Source organism: Scheffersomyces spartinae (genome assembly GCF_019049425.1).
Source record: "Scheffersomyces spartinae strain ARV_011 chromosome Unknown scaffold_7, whole genome shotgun sequence".
Taxonomy (NCBI): Eukaryota; Fungi; Ascomycota; class Pichiomycetes; order Serinales; family Debaryomycetaceae; genus Lizanozyma; species Lizanozyma spartinae.
This window is the reverse complement of record NW_025065054.1, coordinates 82298-104818: the sequence shown is the minus strand read 5'-3', so window position 1 is coordinate 104818 and position 22521 is coordinate 82298. Positions and strand designations below refer to the sequence as shown.

The 22521-nt window shown below is 35.9% G+C and overlaps 10 protein-coding genes across 10 annotated transcripts; 5 read left to right on the top strand and 5 right to left on the bottom strand.

Annotated features, from left to right (window-relative positions):
- Positions 1 to 524: 524 nt before the first annotated feature.
- On the top strand, positions 525 to 1718 carry KRE2 (glycosyltransferase family 15 protein; the record flags this gene model as incomplete). Its single annotated transcript, XM_043195226.1, has 1 exon — positions 525 to 1718. The coding sequence occupies one exon, from the start codon at positions 525 to 527 to the stop codon at positions 1716 to 1718; it is 1194 nt and encodes a 397-aa protein (XP_043049892.1).
- An 809-nt stretch (positions 1719 to 2527) lies between these two features.
- On the top strand, positions 2528 to 4025 carry MNT1 (glycosyltransferase family 15 protein; the record flags this gene model as incomplete). Its single annotated transcript, XM_043195225.1, has 2 exons — positions 2528 to 2535; positions 2807 to 4025. 2 exons carry the CDS (start codon positions 2528 to 2530, stop codon positions 4023 to 4025), a joined length of 1227 nt encoding a protein of 408 aa, XP_043049891.1.
- Positions 4026 to 4791: 766 nt separating this feature from the next.
- KQ657_004555 (uncharacterized protein) lies at positions 4792 to 6738 on the top strand (the record flags this gene model as incomplete). Its single annotated transcript, XM_043195224.1, has 1 exon — positions 4792 to 6738. One exon carries the CDS (start codon positions 4792 to 4794, stop codon positions 6736 to 6738), a length of 1947 nt encoding a protein of 648 aa, XP_043049890.1.
- Positions 6739 to 7032: 294 nt separating this feature from the next.
- On the top strand, positions 7033 to 9357 carry AFG3 (AAA family ATPase; the record flags this gene model as incomplete). The annotated part of the gene is made up of 1 exon (XM_043195223.1): positions 7033 to 9357. The coding sequence occupies one exon, from the start codon at positions 7033 to 7035 to the stop codon at positions 9355 to 9357; it is 2325 nt and encodes a 774-aa protein (XP_043049889.1).
- Positions 9358 to 9451: 94 nt separating this feature from the next.
- KQ657_004553 (uncharacterized protein) lies at positions 9452 to 10717 on the bottom strand (the record flags this gene model as incomplete). Its single annotated transcript, XM_043195222.1, has 1 exon — positions 9452 to 10717. One exon carries the CDS (start codon positions 10715 to 10717, stop codon positions 9452 to 9454), a length of 1266 nt encoding a protein of 421 aa, XP_043049888.1.
- A 106-nt stretch (positions 10718 to 10823) lies between these two features.
- On the top strand, positions 10824 to 11248 carry KQ657_004552 (uncharacterized protein; the record flags this gene model as incomplete). The annotated part of the gene is made up of 2 exons (XM_043195221.1): positions 10824 to 10941; positions 10995 to 11248. The coding sequence occupies 2 exons, from the start codon at positions 10824 to 10826 to the stop codon at positions 11246 to 11248; spliced, it is 372 nt and encodes a 123-aa protein (XP_043049887.1).
- Positions 11249 to 11335: 87 nt separating this feature from the next.
- COA4 (uncharacterized protein) lies at positions 11336 to 11557 on the bottom strand (the record flags this gene model as incomplete). Its single annotated transcript, XM_043195220.1, has 1 exon — positions 11336 to 11557. The coding sequence occupies one exon, from the start codon at positions 11555 to 11557 to the stop codon at positions 11336 to 11338; it is 222 nt and encodes a 73-aa protein (XP_043049886.1).
- A 108-nt stretch (positions 11558 to 11665) lies between these two features.
- PPT1 (protein serine/threonine phosphatase) lies at positions 11666 to 13261 on the bottom strand (the record flags this gene model as incomplete). Its single annotated transcript, XM_043195219.1, has 1 exon — positions 11666 to 13261. One exon carries the CDS (start codon positions 13259 to 13261, stop codon positions 11666 to 11668), a length of 1596 nt encoding a protein of 531 aa, XP_043049885.1.
- Positions 13262 to 13627: 366 nt separating this feature from the next.
- COP1 (coatomer subunit alpha) lies at positions 13628 to 17272 on the bottom strand (the record flags this gene model as incomplete). The annotated part of the gene is made up of 1 exon (XM_043195218.1): positions 13628 to 17272. One exon carries the CDS (start codon positions 17270 to 17272, stop codon positions 13628 to 13630), a length of 3645 nt encoding a protein of 1214 aa, XP_043049884.1.
- A 337-nt stretch (positions 17273 to 17609) lies between these two features.
- UTR2 (Utr2p) lies at positions 17610 to 22411 on the bottom strand (the record flags this gene model as incomplete). The annotated part of the gene is made up of 3 exons (XM_043195217.1): positions 17610 to 18994; positions 19372 to 19410; positions 19744 to 22411. 3 exons carry the CDS (start codon positions 22409 to 22411, stop codon positions 17610 to 17612), a joined length of 4092 nt encoding a protein of 1363 aa, XP_043049883.1.
- Between the last annotated feature and the right edge of the window lie 110 nt (positions 22412 to 22521).

The window sequence follows — 22521 nt, the reverse complement described above, 5'->3', positions numbered from 1 at the left end:
TTCCAACAACCATTAACATACAGGCAGATTAGTCTGTAGATCAACAAGCCAACTTTACTTGAACAGATGTACCAAGAACTAAAATACCCCTGGTAATCATTATAGTCCTAACGTATACCTAGTGTCAAAATGCCTGGGTTCTTGTTTAGTCGTGGGGCATAATTTCGCGTCTCCGCAGTATGGTTTCTAAAAGCAATTTTTAACAATTAATAGATGAGGGAAAATAAGGATATGCATCCAAAATTAGATCTTATCGCAGTGAGGGAAAGGTGCACTAACCTATCGAAGGTACTGTGTTTCCAAAATAAGGGTTCTTGCTACGTTGTATGAGGTGTGAATTTAGCTAACCTTTGAAAGTGACATGCAGGCTTTTTGGCTATGTGTGTTTCGAACAACAAGCACTCTTGAAAAAAAAAACGACTTCAGAAATATAAGGAGTGAATCTCCAACAGCGTTCTTATTTCCTTTTTGATAATACTTGATCTCTACTTGATAGTCAGCAACAACCAAAAACAAATATTAAGATGTTTTATACGGTGAGACTGCGTCAAGGTCGGATACAACTAGGGTTGGCCCTTTTGGTTGCAGGTGTATTTTTCTACCATGTGGTCCAAAAGTTCCTTGAACCTCCCACAATAATGTATGTGGACAGTGAGACTAAGAAGGTTATTCAATATGATCCCAATGAGACTGTGATTGAAAAAGATAAGACATCCAAGATGGCTATCAAGCAAGTACCTTATGAAAGGGCTAATGCCACATTTGTTACATTAGCCAGAAACAGTGAATTATACAAGTTACTTCCATCTATTAGAGCTGTTGAAGATCGGTTTAATCATAAATATCATTATGATTGGGTCTTTTTAAATGATGAAGAGTTTACTGATGAATTCAAAACTCTAGTTACAGCCCTAGTTAGTGGGAAAGCACAATTTGGTAAGATTCCTAAAGAACATTGGTCTTATCCTGAATATATTGATAAGAATAAAGCTGCTGCTGTAAGAAAGCAGATGAAGGAGAAAAAGATCATTTATGGAGATTTAGAAAGTTACAGACATATGTGTCGTTTTGAAAGTGGGTTCTTTTATCGTCATCCTTTAATGGAAAACTATAGATGGTATTGGCGTGTTGAACCTGAAATCCAAATCTTTTGTGATGTTGATTACGATGTTTTCAAGTATATGGAAGAAAATAATAAGACTTATGGTTTCACTATTTCTATTCATGAATTCCGAGCAACTATTGAAACATTATGGGATGAGACCAAAAAGTTTATGGCCAAGTTCCCACAATTTGTCGATAAAGATAACTTTATGGATTGGATTTCTGATGATAAAGGAGAAACTTATAATTTATGTCATTTCTGGTCTAATTTAGAGATTGCAGATATGGACTTTTGGAGAGGTGAAGCATATACCAAATATTTTGATCATTTAGATCGAGCAGGAGGATTTTTCTATGAAAGATGGGGTGATGCACCAATTCACTCATTAGCTGTTGCATTATTCCTTCCTAAATCAAAAATTCATTATTTTGACAATATTGGTTACAAACATAGTGTTTATACCCAATGTCCATTAAATCATGATTTCAGAGTTCAACATAAATGCCATTGTGTGGCTAAAGACGATTTTACCTTTAGAGGCTACAGTTGTGGGAAACAATATTATGAAAAAATGGGATTAACCAAACCTAATGAATGGAGTAAATTCACGTAATAATGAACAAAAAGAATTCACTTATTAGAGGTGATTGACAGAGTAAAGAAAACGAAAATGGACTGGAATAGAATCTTTGATTATATAAAATACCTTAAAAATTGTACAATAGAAAATTGTTAACTGCAAATCTTGAAAAAAGCCTATGTATTCACTAAGCAGATAAACTATCATTATCCATGCAGTCATTGAAAGCTTTGTTTATTGTCAGAAGACAGCTGTATACAATGTTGACCTACCTTGAGTTTCACGGGACAAAATTAGGTTTCTTCTCAGTCTTAAATGAATCTTCCATTATATGAACAATCGTGCCAGATTTAACAGTACATTTGTCACTAGTAAACGTGTGATCCGAAATAGACTTAGGATCATCTCGCTTGTATAACTTCGCCTGTATGGAATAGTTCGGTAAATGGTCCCTGCTTTACAACATTATATTACCGACATATTTTGTGGAGGTGCAAATGCAAATGAAAAAATTCTTGAAGTGGGGGTGAAAATTTATTATGCCTACAATTTAATAGTGTATATTCTATTGTTATCTTAACTCTATATAATACTTGACCATCACAAAGGTATAAGTTTGAGCAATGTCTGACTTTGAGCGTGTCAGTTTGGTGTCAGAAAAAGTTGCAAGCACAAAGTTATTGTTAGTACAGGTTACCACACGCCGACATTTTAATTACTACAGGGAGATGGTCTACGTATATGATGAACCCCTTATACATACCTACACTAAATACTAGTACTCATGACTTATAAAATAGTCAGCAACCAAGTTGCATGCACGCGACAGTATTTATGAAGTTATGGCTTCGTAACATTAAAGAATTGTGGGATCGTCACGTCTGAAGTATGTCGAAGTGTCGGGGACAATTGCTAGTCGCGTCTAGGCAAAATTAATAGGTTTGTGTATCTACGTTCATTTGGTTAACGTGTTCTTCTTAGCAGAACAAAATACAAAAGTAGGTCAACGACACAGTTATAAAATGTCTCATTACTTTCTTTTCAGTCAGCAAAACTCAAGAGTATAGCACGTACCCTTATTGAATCATGGCAGCTACTAGATCGAACGTGCGACTCATCAGATTTGCCATTATCGCCATCGTTTTGGTGGTTTCAGGGTATTTACTTTCAAGTCATGGAGGATACTCAAACTTAGTTAACAATCAAGCCCCAGCTGCCACTCTTAAGAGTCATCCTGGTGTTGGTGATAGTGAAGTGATTGAAATGGCTGGTGGAAGTGTTCCTGCTCAAACCAAACCAAAGAGTGCACCACCTGCTTCTAAAGGTTCTTCTGCTAAATCTGGTGAAGTTGGTCCTGATTACGAAAGAGTTAAGGCTACTTTCGTTACTTTGGCTCGTAACTCTGATTTGGATGAATTATTGGGTTCTATTAGATCTATTGAGGATAGATTCAACCATAGATACCATTATGATTGGGTTTTCTTAAATGATCAACCATTTAGTGAAGAATTCAAATCCACTGTATCAGCTCTTGTTTCTGGTACAACCAAATTTGGTTTAATTCCTCAAGAACATTGGTCTTATCCATCTTGGATTGATCAAGAAAAGGCTGCTGCTTCCAGACAGAAGATGATTGAAAAGAAGGTTATCTATGGTGGTTCTGAGCCATACAGACATATGTGTAGATTTGAATCTGGGTTTTTCTGGAGACAAGAAGTATTGGCTGAATATGACTACTATTGGAGAGTTGAACCATCTATTAAGATTTACTGTGACGTCGATTACGATGTTTTCAAGTTTATGAAGGAATCTGGTAAGGATTATGGTTTCACTATTACTTTACCAGAATACATTGAAACTGTTCCTACTTTATGGGATACTGTTAAGTCCTTTATTCATGCCAACCCTCAATACCTTGCTGAAAACAATTTAATGGAATGGATCTCTAACGATAATGGTGCTACTTACAATATGTGCCATTTCTGGTCTAATTTTGAAGTTGGTAACTTAAACTTTTGGAGAAGTGAAGCTTATCAAAAGTTTTTCGAACATTTGGATAAGGCTGGTGGATTCTTTTATGAAAGATGGGGTGATGCACCAGTTCATTCTATTGCGGCTGCTTTATTCCTTCCAAGAGAAAAGGTTCACTTTTTCGGTGATGTTGGTTATTATCATGTTCCATTTCATAACTGTCCAATTGATCAGGAAGTTAGAACCCAAAAGAAGTGTGTTTGTAACACCAAGGACGATTTCACTTGGAAAAAGTACTCTTGTACCACCAAGTTTTTCGATATTCAAGGCTTAACCAAACCTCAAGGTTGGGAAGCATTCCATAATTAAGAGGGCGCAATTGTTTTGTATAATTTTTTTCCTCTGGACCATAACATATATAAAATGTTTATATATATAAATATGATAATGTATGTGTAACAATATGAATAACGTGTTGATGTGTATACGAATAAAGTGTTGATTAGAGTATGTTTTAAGTACAATAAAATCTCTAATACAGTTTGCATAGTTCTACACTCTTCCTCTTGTCAAACAAAATGAACCCCATTCTTATTCATATTTATATGGAGCACATAATCAACTGAGACCAACATTTTCGTGGGTGTTCATCCCTTGTTGTGTGCTTGGAAGGAAATTCCCACCTAAATCTGAAACATCTCGCGGTTATGTACAGGCCATGAGCATCCTGTGGGGAGTTGCCTCAAGATCCCATTAGTTTAAGTTTCAGTGGTTTACGATGGAATAAATAAATAACTAAAACCCACTTTCAATTAACTACGTTTGAATTTGTTATTATCACTGTTTATTCCATTTCCCATTTAGGTGTCAGTTGACCTTTAGATCAATTTGGTTATTTCGTCTGTTGCATCCTCTCAAATCTAGACAATTTCCTTGGGTGCGTACAATTACCCGAAGCACGTCATATACATTGAGCACAATAATTGGAATAAACGTTTTACTAAACAAACCTTGACCTTACCTGAACCAGTGGTATCTACTACAGATTGACAGACTTACATTTATATCATTAAGTGCTTTTTTTTCATAGTTAACGATTGCATTTTAATTGAACTGCAGCTCCATAAATTGAAAAATGTCTACTAACGTGTTGGATATGGCTCCTACTGCTGTGCCACCACCCCCTCTTCCCCCTACTGAAACACATCATGTGTCACCTACTGAGTCAGATGTAGGACTGGCATCTTTGTCTTCGACTTTGTCTTCATCTGTTCAAGACTCAGCTGAACCAATAGAAGGAAACGATAGTACTCCCCAGCTGGACAACAACAATAGTACTAATGCTGCTTCTCTCAATACCACCGTAAATTCTACTATGAGATTATCTCACATCATTGAGAAACAACAAAAGAATCTCATTGCCAACAGAGCTAAAAGTGCCAATAAAAATTCAAAAACGCCATTTATAGTATTGGAAAGAGTAGGCGATAAACTCTGTACCAGAGAAGAAAGTGAAAACGATGATCTTGAAGAAGGTAATGAAAGCTGTGGTTCTGGTCTGGAAAGACCATTAGTGAAACCAACAAGTTCTTTAGATAATGACGCATCGTTACTGACTACTGTTTCGGCTCCTTCTTCTACTTCACCTTCAGAATCTTCAAAATCTTGTGAATCGGCAAAGGGAAAAATCTCTTCTTTGAAAAGACTCATTAATGACGTTGAAGAAGAACCGAAATCTAATGATATTCAACAGACTACAATTATTACTACTATTAAAATGAGTTCAGATGATGATACCGAATCAAATATATTGAAGCCAACAACGGATTACAATCGTTTATCACGACCAAATTCAGCTAAAAGATTAAAGAGAAATAATGTTCCTAACCCATTGGATCTCAGTAATTCTAATGGCCAATTTGGTAATGATGATGATGAATCAGGTCCAAGTGAATCTATTCGATTAGATCCCGTCATTCAATCTGCTCCAATTCGTGCCACATCATTTGCTCAACAAGCTGCTAATGTTAATAGTGGTCGACCCACTAACGAAACTGTTGTTGGCAGCAGTGGTGATAATGTGGGCCAAAAACTTTCTGCAGAAAGACCTTCGACAACAAATAATGCCTTCCATGGAAGAAGAGTTCAATATGCAACCCCATATGGATATTATCAAGTTTATACGCCAGTACATGGTCGACCAGTTAGACCGTATCCTGTCCCACTTAATGCACCAATGGTATATCCACCTCATTCAATGGCAAATCAATATCAATATGGACAACCTTTACAGCCTATTGCTGCCTTACCCCAAAGAATTCCGACCGGTACCATTAGAAGAGCTCGCATGCCACATCCTCATACAACCACAGCAACACATTTTCCAAGACATATAACCATTGATCCCAGTAGGAACAATAATAGTAATACGAATTCTAATCATAATAATACTAATACTTATAATAACAATACTAATACTAATGCTAATGCTAATGATACCAATAATAATACTGCTACTGTTGGTCATGCTCTTACCAGTGGGTCAAAGGAAGATATCCTTGCAGAAGCAACTACACCCAAATCAAATCGATCCAAAACAGTCACCGATGTATTTGTTGGGGATTTGGAAAAGGCTGCACCACTACAATCACAACCATTGTCTGCGCAAAAGGAGTATTTCTGGCTCACTAGAAATGCTGTGCTTGCGAATGGGTCGAGTCCATACAACCGTACTAGTAAAGAGGGCGACGAAGTAACAGAAAGTGAAATCAATGAAATGCAAGATAAATATCGAACAGCTGCAGCTGCAGCTGCAGTTTCTCAGTATTCAGAAGGGAAGCCAATAAAGAATGAAGTCTTCGGTTCAATTAACCTTATGAACGAAAAGATATTCAATTTCCGTATCTTTGGGAAGGGAGGAGGCGATTCTGCTTCTTCCGGAGAAAGTGAACCTGATGCGGCCCGTACACCAGGCTCATCACTGGAAGTTAAAGATCAAGCATGGCTTTCAAAAGAGAAGCAAAAATTTTTAAAGATTTGCGAGACCAGTTGGGATGAATATGTTATGTCTCGAAGTATTTAATCCCCAGTAAACGTATAAATACAAATGTATAAACTATGTCTATATTAGCAACAGTGTAAATGGTGGTTTATATAGCGGCTTTTGCTGATTGGTCCGTGCACGTTTTTTTCGAAGTTCAGAAGGCGAAAGACGTCAAGAGTTAAACCAAACTCAAGCACTTCTTCTTCCTTCCACAACCCAATTATTGTAGGAGATTAACTTCTAATTATAATGATAGCGTCTATTTCGATGCGGTCGTTACGAGGACTGTTTATGAGTCTGCGGATAACATTGAGAAATGTAACGACCAACACTATGAGAGGATTGAGTAGTAAATCTCTTTTCAGTGTAGGTCGAGTTACAGTAACATCATCAGGTACTACCAGAGCATTATCGATATCAGCTCCATTGATGTTTCAAAATACAAGATGCATGTTTCAGAAACAACAACCACTGAAGGATAACAAGAACGAACCAGAAACAAAAGACAAGAAACCTAAAAAAGATGCAGACAAGGAAGCGGAGGAGTTTGAAAGAGAAATGAGGAAGGAACTTGAAAAGAGGATAAAGAAGCAAAATCCTAATATTGATGAGAAGAACATTAAGATTTATCAAATCAATCGAGAACAAATGATTCGTGGTGCTGCTATGTTTGCCATGTTCACATTTCTTATGACATTACTTTTATTAAGTGATGTTTCTTCTGCTGAAAATGAGTTGACATTCCAAGATTTCAAAATTAACTATTTGGAACGTGGTCTTGTTACTAAAATGACAGTTATCAATAAATATATTGTTGAAGCTGAATTAATCCCAGGTGCTATCTCAACTCAAACTCACACTGGACCTCATGGGGTACCAATTGTAATGTTCACTATTGGTTCAGTAGAATTCTTTGAAGATGAAATGAATAAAATTCAAGATAAGTTGGGTATTCCACTTGATGAAAGGTTACCTATTCATTACACTGAAAGAGGTCTGTGGATGAATTGGATATTACCCATTCTTCCAACAGTTTTATTGATTGGTGGATTATGGTATATCACTATTAAAAGAGCCCAAGCTCCCGGTGGTGGAGCTGGTGGGTTATTTAAGATTGGGAAATCGAAAGCCAAACTTTTCAATCAAGAAACAGATGTTAAAATAAAATTTAAGGATGTAGCTGGTTGTGAAGAAGCAAAGGAAGAAATCACCGAATTTGTCAAGTTTTTACAAGATCCAGCAAAATATGAAAAATTAGGTGCTAAGATTCCAAGAGGTGCTATTTTATCTGGTCCGCCAGGTACTGGTAAAACCTTATTGGCAAAAGCTACTGCTGGTGAAGCCGGTGTTCCCTTTTTATCAGTTTCTGGTTCTGAATTTGTGGAAATGTTTGTTGGAGTTGGTGCCTCGAGAGTTCGTGATTTGTTTAAAACTGCCAGAGAAATGGCTCCTTCTATTATATTTGTTGATGAAATAGATGCCATTGGTAAAGAAAGAGGTAACGGAAGAATGGGTGGTAATGATGAAAAGGAAAATACATTGAATCAATTACTTGTAGAAATGGATGGATTTGAATCTGGTGATCATGTTGTTGTTTTAGCTGGTACCAATCGTCCTGATATTTTGGACAAAGCCTTATTGAGACCTGGGAGATTTGATAGACATGTGAATATTGATCTTCCTGATGTTGAAGGTCGTAAGGATATCTTCAAGGTTCATTTATCCAAAATTTCTCTTAAATCCGATGAAGATATTAAAGTCTTACATAAAGATCTTGATTTTAATAAATTTCAAGAGTTGAAAAAGGAAGCTGTTGACAATTTAGCCGGAAGATTAGCAGCATTAACTCCTGGTTTTGCTGGTGCAGATATTGCCAACTGTTGCAATGAAGGAGCCTTAATTGCTGCTAGAGAAAATGCTACATCTGTTGATATTCATCATTTTGAACAAGCCATTGAAAGAGTTATTGCTGGATTAGAGAAGAAATCCAAAGTGTTAACACTTGATGAAAAGAAAACTGTTGCATATCATGAAGCTGGACATGCTATATGTGGATGGTTTTTAGAATATGCTGATCCACTTGTTAAAGTATCAATTATCCCTAGAGGACAAGGTGCTTTAGGATATGCACAATATTTACCTAAGGATCAATATTTGATCTCTGAAGAACAATTTAAACATCGTATGACAATGGCATTAGGAGGTAGAGTTAGTGAAGAGTTACATTTTGAAAGTGTTACAAGTGGAGCCTCTGATGATTTTAAAAAGGTAACTCAAATGGCTCAACAAATGATATTGAAACTTGGAATGTCCCCCAAATTAGGTAATATCACATATGATAATGGTGATAATGGAGGACTTAGAGTTCACAATATGTATTCTGAATCAACAGCCAGAACTATTGATACTGAAGTTAAAAGATTAATTGATGATGCATATGTTGCATGCCATAAGATTTTAACTGAGAAACTTGATTTGGTTGATAAGGTTGCCGAAGAATTGTTTAAGAAGGAAGTGTTAACCAGAGAAGACATGATAGCTATCTGTGGACCCAGACCATTCCCTGAAAGAAATGATGCTTTTGACAAATATATTACCGGACAAGATGCATTCAAGAGACCTGAAAAGAAGAATAGAGAAGATGACAATAATAATTAGTGAAGAAGATTTTCTTATTTAACTGTACATAAACATCCAAACATAAACTTGATTGTAAATAATAAATAAATAATTAAACATATAAAAGAAACGATTAATCACTGAATAATTCATCTATTGAATCGTAACCAGTATCCATGGAACCCAAGTTCAAAAAGCTATCATTATTGTTATCATCATCATGAGCATCATCATGGCTGGGGGGAGACATGAAACAACGTCGATACTTAGGTTCAATATGGTGTTCTGAATCAATAAAGTGTTGGCGATATTCTAGATAATTTTCTTCTATCATGAACCCACATCCAAGCATTGGACATAAATAAACTGGCTTTCTAGTGGAACAGAGGCTAGGTGCATGTAATCTATGGTCATCCAACAATGCTTGAGATTCGAATGTCTTTCTACATCTTCTGCCATCAATAACTTGAGTGCAGCATAAGGGCACACAATTTGGAGTCAACGGTAATGGAGGAACACTATGGACCAAGGGGAAATAAGCTTCCAAAGCCTTTTGAAGGGGGACATCCACTATTAACTGTTTAGGGGTATTATGATTGATATCAGTATTATCTATGGGGTATCCCATTCGTTTGAGGGTCTTACTATGACATTGTAGCAAGTGTTTCTGATACAGAAAGATATTTGAATCCGTGAATTCACAATTAGGGAATGCACATTCTATTAAATGCAATTCGGAGAGGGAAGTTTCTGCTATCACCAGGTATTCATCATCAAAGTCAGTATTTGTAGATGCATCAGATTGCGATTCTGTTCTTGACTCTGTTATTGATTGTGCCTGTGAATCTGAATCTGATTGTGACTGTGACTCTGACTGTGAATCTGCGTCTGCCTCAGCTTGCGCCAGTATCTCAAAGGATGATACCTTTGGCTTCTTTGGAGATGGACTTAATAACCGTATATTATCTTCTAGATCGTTACTACCATGTTTCTTTGGTGATAAATCCTTACTGCAAAACAGATTTGTTTGTTTCAATTGTTGTTTCAACTCGCTTTTCAATTGTTTACGACGTCGTTCTCTACTACGTAACAGCTTATCTCGTTGTTCAAGATCAGTGGACCATATATCTGACAGTATCGGCACCCCCTTGAATTCTACCACTGACTTAAGATTTCTAATATGTCCATTGTCGGTTATTATGGTCCCCGTGGTTAAATCTATCTCATCACTCTCTTTGGTATCATCAATCTTGGAGTATTTATCAAGTATAGCATCCCATTTGGTCTTGAATTGAAGTATACTTTCCTTATTAAATGCATCAAGGGTTGGCTCATTGGATTCTAGATCCATCTCCAGCCGGTCTATGGAGTCATATGAAAGATCAGGAATGTTGTCCATAGTATTACATTGGATGGTGTAGAGTAGTCGCGATTAATTTAAATAATTAAGACTAAATGTTCAAGACTGGATGCTTGACAAAATCATTGACAAAATCATTTGTACCATGGACGCTCGCCAACAGTCTCGTAAACAGGTTGAATACTTGATGCTGAAGAAGCCTCCTATTGGCAATGAACAGGGCGATGACACCACAGAAGAACCATCGGAATATCATATCTCAAGTACGTACTACAGCTAAATGCCGTTAAGTCTAATGATGTGCTAACACCTTTAGAACAAAAGAAATCGTTTGATTACTCCAATTATGTCAATAATAAGCGTCTTCAACTCAATAAACAACAGCAAACCCAATTAAAGGCCAGAACCATAACAGAATCTCAACAGTATGAAACCCAGAAGAAATCAAAACAACAGCAATTACAAGCCAAAGCTGAAAAGAATAAAGCCATTAGGAAAGCCAGAAGAAGAATGAAACAATCTTCCAAGGGCAATGCAAAACCAGACCGCAAAGAAGAAAAGATACAATAAAATTACCAAAAGATAGGGTATAGTATTACTATGTACAAGATATACGATCATTATCTGTGATTAATATCATTATCATTATGACCATCATTAAATTGATTCAGAATTATCAACAGTGTTTGTTCTTTCATCATTTTTGTTTGAAGACCAACACTTTTTGAAGGCTTCCATTTCTTTAATACATTGTCTCCAATCACCAGTATCAGCATGACACAATTGGAGAGCTAAGTTTTCGTCCGCACATCCGGTCTTGATGATTCTTTGATCCCATTCATCAGGTTCATCATCCTGAATGATACTAGATTTACTCATATTATGATACGGATCACAGACTGTCATGTATGGTGATTTCTTACGGTTACAACCATTAATATAGATATATTGGTTCACGCACGTCTGAATATGTTCTAAATCTATATACTAAAACCCGAAGCCACCTTTTGAATAAGCCATTGGTCTTATTGGTGGATGTTCTACGGCTTCAAAAGTTTCCATATCAAGTGACCAAGGACAATTTGAATCTTCTACATCTCTGTAACCTTCACCATCATCAGAGCCAGGATCATAATTTTCATTCTCAGTGAAATGAACCACCCCACCTAAATTATTAGTTGAGTCACAATAATTGGGGGCACTGAAAACCGTAATAAGACGACCATTATGTTCCAACTCAACACCGTCATTTCTAACTTCATGAGATCTTAAGATCTTCCGAAGCTTATTTTTAAGACAGAATCTTTCCGTGATATCAGGACCAAATTGCATTCCAATACCTCTCTTTGAAGGAGCACGACCATTAACTTCTTGAGGATCTGTCCATAATAATTCCATGGCAATACCCTCCTTTGGAGGTTGAGTTGAACCAGATGAAGGGAATCGATTATATTTTCGTATATCATCAAGTGTAACCTTATCATTAGAAAATAATCCCCCATGCATAACAAGATATGATTGGTTAATCAAAGTTGCCAATGGTAAAGCACCAAACGATTCAGAAAAGGCTTCAAAGATTTTTTTGGAGTATTTGGCTTCGCATTCATCAGTAAATCCATAAGTCTTATTCATATCATCAGTCTCATGATTGCCCCGATTGAGGAACACAGATTGGGGATATAATACTTTCAACACATATAAATATAATGCAACTTCACAAGACCATGATCCTCTATCAACAAAATCTCCATTGAATACATAAATATGATCTCGACTAACATGACCAAACTTTGCGAAAAGATTTAAAACATCATAAAATTGTCCATGGGTATCACCAACAACAGTTATCTTTTTCCCATCAAGTTTAATTTCATTGGCATTTTTAGATTCAGAAACCATTGCCTTGTGATTAAGTGATATTTCAACCATGGTTGCTTCTTGTTTTAAAATCTGATACACTTTGGCCACAATGGCAAACACGTGTTTCTTTGGAATCTTGCCCCCATTCTTAAAGTGTTTAATCATATATTTCAAGTAGTCTTCATCCAATCCTTTGATATCAATATTGATATCGTTAGAAGATTTCTGAATGACTTTAATATCAAGTGATGGACCTTCCCATGTTTTTTCAATCAACATGTGATCAAAATCAACAGTACATATCACCAGCTGTTTGTCTTCCGAGGCTATGGCTCTTTCAAATGCTTGTCTCTTTAAGTAATTGGAACATTGCTTGTGATTCTCAAGGGTAAGCTTATCATTAGGTAATGTTTTCAACACGGTTTTAAAACACACCAATGCCTCTTTATGCTTTAAGATGGCCATTAACGATACTCCCTTACGATAATATGCCTTCATAAACATGGGATCAAGCTCAAGAGCCCGGTCACAATCAGCTATAGCATATCCATATCTTTCCAATCGGATTTCGGCTTGTGCTCTATTGGAGAAAAATATAACATTGCTAGGGTCAAGTTCAATAGCTTTAGTATACAACTCTACGGCTTCTTCGAACCGATGTTCCTTCAACAGTTCATTCCCTTGATCCTTGAAAGCTATAGCTTCCTGTTTCTTGTCGGACATTGTTGTATAAGACTACAGTGACGATGGTGACAAAACTACATGTCTTGAAACTTTTTTGGGAAACAATTTTTCATTCTCGGTTATCGCAACACGTCCATATACGGAAAATCAGTATGACAAAACCACAGCTACAGTAAAGCTATACTGTACATATAACACACGACAAAAGTCCGAAATACCGAGATAGCAAAGCATATAAAGGTTATTCGATTAGTGGTAAAATCACTGATCAGATCTAAAAATTAATAATAGATATAAAAATATAAAAGTATAGAGTATTATACTTACAAGTTAATATATACTTTCATCTACGAGAAACATTATAACGACAAGTATAGTTATTTAATATATATTATAATATAATGTTCACCCTCTGATACGTAACCCAGAAGCTGGCGCACCAACAGTAGTGATTTCTGTGATAAAACATGTTGAACCTTTAAATTCTGGTTTATATTTAGCACCCACAAGTTCTTCAGTAACCATTGGATCACCTTTATAAATAGGTGTGAACGTTCCGGCACAAATGTCGAAATCAGCATATGGATCAAAATCAATTTCAATAGCATCACTAGCAATTGTATCAGCTTTTTGCTTGATCTTTTGTGCTTGTTCAATTCTTGGTCCACTTGGAACAATTTTCAAGAGTTCAGATGCAAAATATGATGCACTGGCATAATTCTTATACTTAAAAGATTGAGTCATGGCAACTTGTAATGCATTGGCACGATGTGGATTTTGTAATTGAGTTTTGGTGAAATAAGCTGCCAATTCAAGATTCCGTTTAATATCACTGTCTCCAACAGAACGACGTTCAACTTCAATAGATAACCCAAGAATATATTCCCGACATAAGGTAAGAATATCTTTACATCTGGTTTCTTCATCTTCATCTCCAACAGTTAATAATGCAATAGTATGTATGATTCCCTTGAATGTATCAATGGCTTCAATTAATTGATTGGATCTGAAAAATTTGAAACCCACACTTAATTTACTATCCAATGATGAATACCCGGGGATAATGGCTTTAAACTTGTGAGGATTATCTTCATCATTATCAGCCCTAATAAATGTCTTCATTGCTGGTAAATCATAAGCTCCAGGCAAATATAACTTATTGGCATTGTAGATTTCATTGAATCTTTCTCTTAATGGTTCAAAGTTAGAAACTCCAAGTTGTTTATGAAGCATGGATGCTGCTTGTTCAAATGCACCTGCTGCAGCGTAATCAGCTGCAGTAGTTGCATTCCTCAACCAAGTAGCAACCTCTCCTTCAGCACCACCGGTAACTGATGGTCCTCCTGTGGAAGCAACGGCATTAGTAACATTCAAAGATTCTTCTAAATCATCATCTCCAATGTCAAGCTCATCATCTAATCCCCAAGCACCATCATCACCATCAATATCTTCTTCTTCGTCTTCAAATTCAACTCCAACAGGTGTTGCGGCTTCTTCAAATTGATCATCAGGTACAACAACTTCATCTTCAATACTCAAGTTTTCAACTTGTCCTGTCAATAGAGCCTTTTCAAAGTATGACATAGATGATTCCTTTAATGGCCAATTAACCAATGGTTGGCTACTGGCTTGTGGTAAAGCAACTGGAGTGCCCAATTGGGGTAAAACAATCTGATTGGCATCAACACCAGCTTCCTGCAAAATCTCTGCAGCAACATCTTCTAATCCATTAGATTTAGCAAGAGTATATGCCAAAGGATATAATCCACCCTTCTTGAAGACTTCAATTCTATTCTTAATATCATTTTCATAGATTGTATTTTGAATTAAAGAGGAAACATCACCACGTCTAGCAGCAATTTCAGACATTCTTGTCAACTTCAGACTATCAGTTTTAATCAAATAAAGGAATGATAATTTATCAAACTTGTGTAATTGTTGATAAACTAATTCAACAATTTCAAGATTACCTTGACTCAATGCTTCTTCACCCAATCTTTCCCAAATACTGTTTTTGTTTAGTTTTTGAGCCTCAACAACAGCAACTTGTAAATCACCAGATTGAATGGCTAAATCAAATCTGGTTTCCGGGTCTTGAACAAATTGTAAGGCAACTTCAGGATAATCCTTTCTTTGTAAGTAGGAAATGATATTTTGACCAACCAAGTTAGAATTTTTGATGATTCTTAAAACTTCGTTAAAGTTCTTATTCACTAAAGCTTTCTTGAATCTGTATTCAGTAGGATCAATATTAACCACATCAACTTCACCAGCACGGTTCAAACAGTAAACCTTCTTTCCAGATACCTTAGTAACATATAATGTATTTTCCAAAGTTTTGATTATACCACTATCACCGTTCAATAAAGAATATTTGATATGATTCAATGTGGAATATACCAAAACATCAGTTTCATCCCAAGCAGCGCTCTTGATTCTAATAGTTTCATGTAATGAGGTAACGTATTCCAAATCCTTAGTTGCAATGGTGATGTTATGTTTTGAAAGCAAGGCAACGTATTGTCCATCATTTGACCATGAAACGTACTTAACACTGTTAGCACTGATTCTTGACAATTCCTTTCTTTGTTGAACATCATAATTAACAACACTATGAGCTGAAATCAACAAAATACGGCCTGGGCCACCGTACAAAGCATCTGTAAAAGAAGCATCGAGTTGGATTGATTTGGTAACGTTATTACTCAAGTCTCTAACGTTTAAAGTGTTAGTAGCCTTGACAAATGAAACAAATCTATTTCTTGAAATAAAACATGCAAAATTACCTTCACCTTGTCTAATATCAGTTGGTTCAATGGCACCAGTGACATGCTTAGGCAAATTAATCAAAGCATATTGGGATTTGTCACCATCACCATGAGTGACTAAAATGGAATTATCAGTTTGGTTATAAGAAAGGGTTCTCATAGCAGACCAAGCCTTCCCGATTTTCTTCAAAGATAACATTGGCAAAGAACCTTCACCCCTTTGGTAATCATACATTTGAACTTGTTTTTCAGTATTGACATAATACAATTTATTCTGGAAAAAAGTATGAGCAGGTCTTTCTCTCTCCAATTTAAAGATCATAATACCTGAATCATGACAAGCAGCAAACAAATTGATGTTAGGATGGTTTGCGATTAACCAAAATCTATCGTGTTCACGTCTGAAACTTTTAACTGGAGTTCTCTTGTTTAAATCCCAAACTCTAAGTGTTTTATCATCAGATACAGAAAGAATCAAATCTTGTTTTGGATGGAAGACACACCCTAAAACATTAGCAGTATGACCTCTACAAGTATCGATTTCCCAAGCCTTTGTGTCACTCATTCTCCAAACTTTTACCATACGATCATCACCTGCGGATACAATCAATGGTAATGTTGGATGGAATGAGGCCCAATTGACACCTTTATCATGGCCTTCCAAGACATACTTGACAATCGCATTAACATTACCAAAGACATCTTGTTGAGGTATTTGTTGTCTTTGTAATTGATCTTCAAAAGATCTTGTGGTTGGAGCTGAATGCTTCTTTCTTAAGCCCGAGATATCCCAAACTCTTACCGTTTGGTCTAATGAAGCAGATACAATCAAGTCTTCAGTTGGATGAAATTGAGCACACATGACATAATGGTTATGACCTGTTAAACAAGCGATTTCCTGTCTATTTTGCCAGTTCCAAATTCTAATAGTTTGATCGTCAGAAGCCGAAATGATCCAAGGTAATTCCCTATGGAAAAAAACAGTACGAATATAATCCAAATGACCATTCAAAGTAAATAAACATTTCCGAGTATTTAATGACCACACTTTAATAGTATAATCATCACCACCAGAAACAAATAATGGTTGGGTTGGATGGAAATCAACACATCTAACAGGACCTTCATGATCTTCAAACCGATCCAAGATGTTCCCCATACGGTAATCCCATAACTGAATGGTTGAGGAATGTAATGATACTAAAGCCCATGGTCTTTTAGGATGGAAGGCCACACCTTTAGCCCGGGAGGACTTAGACTCAAACTTAATAAGCATCTTCATGATGACGTCTACTCAATTGGCAATGGATGCGTCTACTGCGTCTATTGTTCAGATGTCAAACGGATGTTGATGCGTTGTTGCTTTTTTTTGTCGAAGTTACAAATTGTATGGTGGTGGTTGGTTGTAGTTAACAAGTTGTTATTTTCAGGTTGTTGTTCTTGTTGGAAAATTTGTCATGGACGACTGATTAGTTCGCGTGTCTCGATCCTGTACATAATGGGGCTGGCGCTACCATCATAGTTGTGGTAGTACTTATGCTTCCCCTACTAACACCATCTACTTCCACTGGTATTATTCTAACCTACTATTATACTAAATATATTTTATACTCTTATTGTCACATGATCATAGAAAGTAACCCAATCAAAGCAGCACTCAAACCACCTAAAATTTCATTGAAACTACCATATGCAATGGCACCTTCACCAGCCAAAGAACTGGAAGTCAGTTTAGCATTTTGAATAAACCCCCCAACACCATTCTCACTATTATAAGCATGAGTGGATGTAGCACCTGCTTTAGTTGTTGCAGCTCCATTGGTAACCAAAGTTGGTATATTAAGTCCAGTATTTGTAGACAGTTTCAGGTTTGTTTTGGAGGATCCACTGCTAGACCCACTACCACTGCTACTACTGCTACTGCTGCTACTGCTGTTATCATCAACCATTGGATCCCAACCAACAGCTTCGTTCCCACCAATAATAGTTTCTTTGTTGGTTAAAACAACATTCTTTTGACGACCATGAGTGGAATTGTAAAGAAACGCATGATAATCATTAGAGTTGGAAGAGTTCCCCTTTAATGCAACACCTTCTGGTAAATCATAAGATTTAACAGTGATATTTTGTAAATAAGCGTAATAATAACCATATTTTTGAATATCCTCAGAATCCCAATTAATGGCACCACCAGCCCATTCAATAGTACCAAGACCATTTCCAGCAGCCCCACCAGGCCATAAAGAAAATTGAATTCTTGAAGGAGTTTGAGGATAATCATATTCGTCTGTAGTTTCATTATAAGTATCTGCCTTCTCCAAAGTACGAACCTTCTCACCATCAATATACCAATCAACACGATCTTCATTCCAATCGATTTCATAATAATGATAATTTTCAAACGTATTGGATACAGAAGTATTCCTAGCATTCGTATAGTTCAAAATACCTAATGCATAATAATTTGTTTGAGGATTGGTTAAATTATAACCAACAGATTCAAAATCAATTTCATCTTGAACATCAGAGAAAAGGATAAAGGCAGTAATAACCCCTCTATCATGAGAAGTTTTCAAATTAGCACCAACTCTACCATACCATAAATATTTGGAAGATGAAATGACTGTACCACCCGAATTGTTTCTCATTTGAACCAATAAAGCGTTATCATGTTCAGCAATATTCCCGGTATAAATCCATTCAGTTTCTGATGCATTACCCAAATATTCATCTTGTGATAACACTTGATCAGTAGATTGGAAAACAGTATCAAAAGATGACATTCTGGGTTGAGGCATACATGCAGATATATTATAAGAAAACCGAATATTACATCCTCCTAAGCAATAAGCTCCAGTACCACATTCACCATATTGAGAACAACAAGGCAAATCTTCTGGACAACTTCCAGCTGTAGAATTACAGTATGTTGTAGCAGATACCAAGTTAATTATCCCAACAAAAATTAATAAAAGTGACCCCAACTTTGGGTAATGACCTTTAGCTGAAGTCATGAATTATAGCTTCACTAAATTTAAAACAACTAACCTTAATGATAATGAAATGTCAATAGTATTTATATACTTTTAATGTATGAGTGATTTTTTTTTTGACTTGTATTGTTAATAACCAGTCTTTAAGCCAATAAACGAAGGAGGCTATGACTTGTTCAAAAAACAAAAGGTTAAAATTTTAATTCACGTCAAAAAAGTTACCTCTTATTATTACACGCAATGGGAAAAAAGAAAATACCCCTTCGATCTGGCCCGAGCACGACAAAGACCTGACAGTAATGAAGATGTTGATAGTTCCGGGTTTGAACTTGGTAAAGCTGTGGTTCAACTGTGTGTGTGTGTGTGTGTTCAATATTTTGACACATACATAACATCTCCTTCTTCGTTATGAACGCATGCTTATCATCTAATGTAAGGCAATGTAATGTATTGGTTAGTTGTAAGTGTGACACTTTCCGGGAAATTAACTTGATCATGTCCTGTATATAATCTACGAGTTGCTGCTTTAAATATTATCTATTTTTAGGTATTTACTTTCTAAGGTATTCATCCATTCATTTCGAAGAAAAAAAGTTGTACATATTAGGTTGATAAGTTGAAGGGTTATTGTAGATTAAGCCCAGATTATTGTTCGGGTTTTGGCTGTCATTCCCATTTGGTGGTCGTCCACTGTTATTGGGGGGGTATCCCTGTGGAGGTTGTTGAGATGATGTAGAATACTGTACTGGCGGAGGTCCACCTGTTGGTCCCGATCCATACATTTGATTAGCTTCTCCATAGCCACTATGTTGTTGAAGTTGTGGTGGTTGTTGTTGCGTAGGTGTAGTCGGGTATTGAGCAGGGTATTGAGCAGGGTATGAACCAGGGCCTTGACTTGCGGTAAATCCCATTTGTTGTGACGATCTTTTGGGTGGTAAAGCAGGAGCAGATTGCTGATGCTGATATCCATTTGGTTGTTGAGCAAACCGTTGATTTTGATTTTGATTAGATCCTAGATTAATTTGATTAAATGATGATTCCATATTGAAATAATCTGATTTTTGTCTTTGGAATGAAACTTTGGATTCTTCATCTAAAATTGAATTCTTAACATTGACACTAAATTCATACAATTGTTGATAGAAATCAGCACTTCTCTTTAATCCGGAACTATATGGTTTCCAGTTATTATTGTAAAAATCATTGATTTTTTCCGTAATTTCTTTAGTCTTTTGATCTCCATTAAGCTTCAATGTTTGAAGATTTTTAACTGCATCGTTCTCAATCAATTGGTTCCAAGATTCAGTTAAATGTTTCACTTTGCGCTTTTGTTCCGATACTAACTTGTCAAGTTCTTCATCATAAGGTGAAAACTTCTTCAATTCTTCAGGGAATATCACCAGTTTGATCTCCGATTCCAGTTTAACCCTACTGTTCAATATTAAAATATTGGAAATATCATCTGAATGGATTTCTTTCTTTAATGCATCAATAAGAGCTGCTTTGTTGGCTTTTAATACATTCAAATCATTTAAAAGATCCTCAATGTGTTTAATATCTTTCTCAATTGTATCCAGCAGCTTATTTAGCATTGAATCGTCAAGATCTAAAAGACTAATCTCTGCATTCAATGTTGACTTATTATTATTGTTATTATTCCAATTTAGTGAAAACATATCATCAAATTGTTTCAGTTTAGGTCCCAATCTCAATGTATTAAGTAACAGTTGATTCTCAGTCGTAATGTTTTCAAACACTTTTTTATCCAAATTTGAAGCATTATAAAGAGATCTTTTCAATTGGATCAGTTCATCTTTGAATTTCGTGAATGAAGGTTCAACATGACGAGAAAGAATGGATTCGATTTCAGTAATATTATCCCAAATATCCTTTCGAAGTCTTATAATTTGATCCTTATTAGCTTCATCTTTGGTTACACTAGCTGATATTTCATTAGCATGAGAAATGGTTAATGGATCTATGGTTTGTTGATGCTTTTGTTGTTCATCATCTTTTGATTGCTTAAAAATCTGTTTCAAATTCACAACAGCTATTGGCATATTAAGATATTCTAAAGCTGAAGATACCTCTTCATTAGAAACATCAACCAAATCCATATTATTCCTTAATAATTCTGACTTTTCTTCAGAATAAAGACTCATTAATTCATGAATATTCATAGGAACGACATTAGTTAAAAAATGTGAATATGCTGTTTCGTTTGATTGTTTGAAAAGTTCATTATCACCGATAGGAATGATTTTGGAACTATCCATAGGTTTGATTTCTTCCAATGATGATTGAGTGGGGATTATCTCATGATAAATATAATCATTATCTCTGTTGAGTTCTTCAAGTCTTATAGTTAATGAGTCCATTTGAAATTTATAATCTTCAAATAATTCATGAACAATATAACGATCTGATTTTGATAATGTCTTCCAAACAGAATCAGGCATTGATTCCAATACTTCTAAAGACTTATTCATATAAGCAATGGCATTACCATATTTTTTGGCCTTTTCCAGTTGTAAGCCAGCATAATAGTAAGTCAATGCCTTATAATAAACCAGTTTATAAGAAATAACATCAAGACAAAGTTGACTTACTTTAGCAGTGACTTGAGTTGAATCGGGATCATCAAAAGTTGATGTTGCAAGTTGTTGATCAACATCTCCTCCATCTAATTCATCATCAGTAACAAGTCCATATTCAGCTATAGGGACTTCGTCACTTTGTAGAATTTGAAGCATCTTATTACAATCCTCATAATGTAAGGCAGCACTGGAACATAATTTAGAAATCAAACTATTTTTGGTTTGATCCAAATCAGTGTTGATAAGACGATACATAAACACTTCATGACTTTGAGCCAACATAAGTTTAATAAGAAATTGACAAGTGCTTTTACTTAAATCAGCAGAGGGAGCATGAACAAAATTCTCTGTCAAATATTGAAAGATCCCAGCAGCTTCTTGATAAGTTTTGATAGATTTTTTGGCCTTTTCTTCATCCCCACCACTTTTCAACGATTGTTCGTACAGTTGTGAAGCCACTCTTGCCATAAGCATCCCACAATTGAAAAGTACACTGGCTTTTTCAAAGGCAATGGATTCTTGTTCATGACTGATGGTTGGATCAAATGAATCATACCATTTGAATTTGATCTTCTTCAGTCTATTGATAGCCAGAAACGGGACCCGTAAGTCAAGTAATTCCAATTGACTGTAGTATTTAAATGCTATTTTAATCCCCGATTCATCGCCACTTACTCCTCTGAAATCCAGTCTCAACTTATCAAAGGCTTTGATATCTGTTTGGTAACTATCACTATTACCGTAAACCGATATAAGATAGTTGTTGAGAGGCTTCACCCAATCGACGGATTCCGTTTTCCGGGTATCAAATGAAACAAGATATGTCCTCATTGTTAGTGATACGAATTTAGCAGAAGATAGTGACTCTTCCAAAGGGAACCTTTATCGCTCCTTGTTGGCTTTATCTTTCCCATCAGCGCTACCAATATATTCGTCCAGGT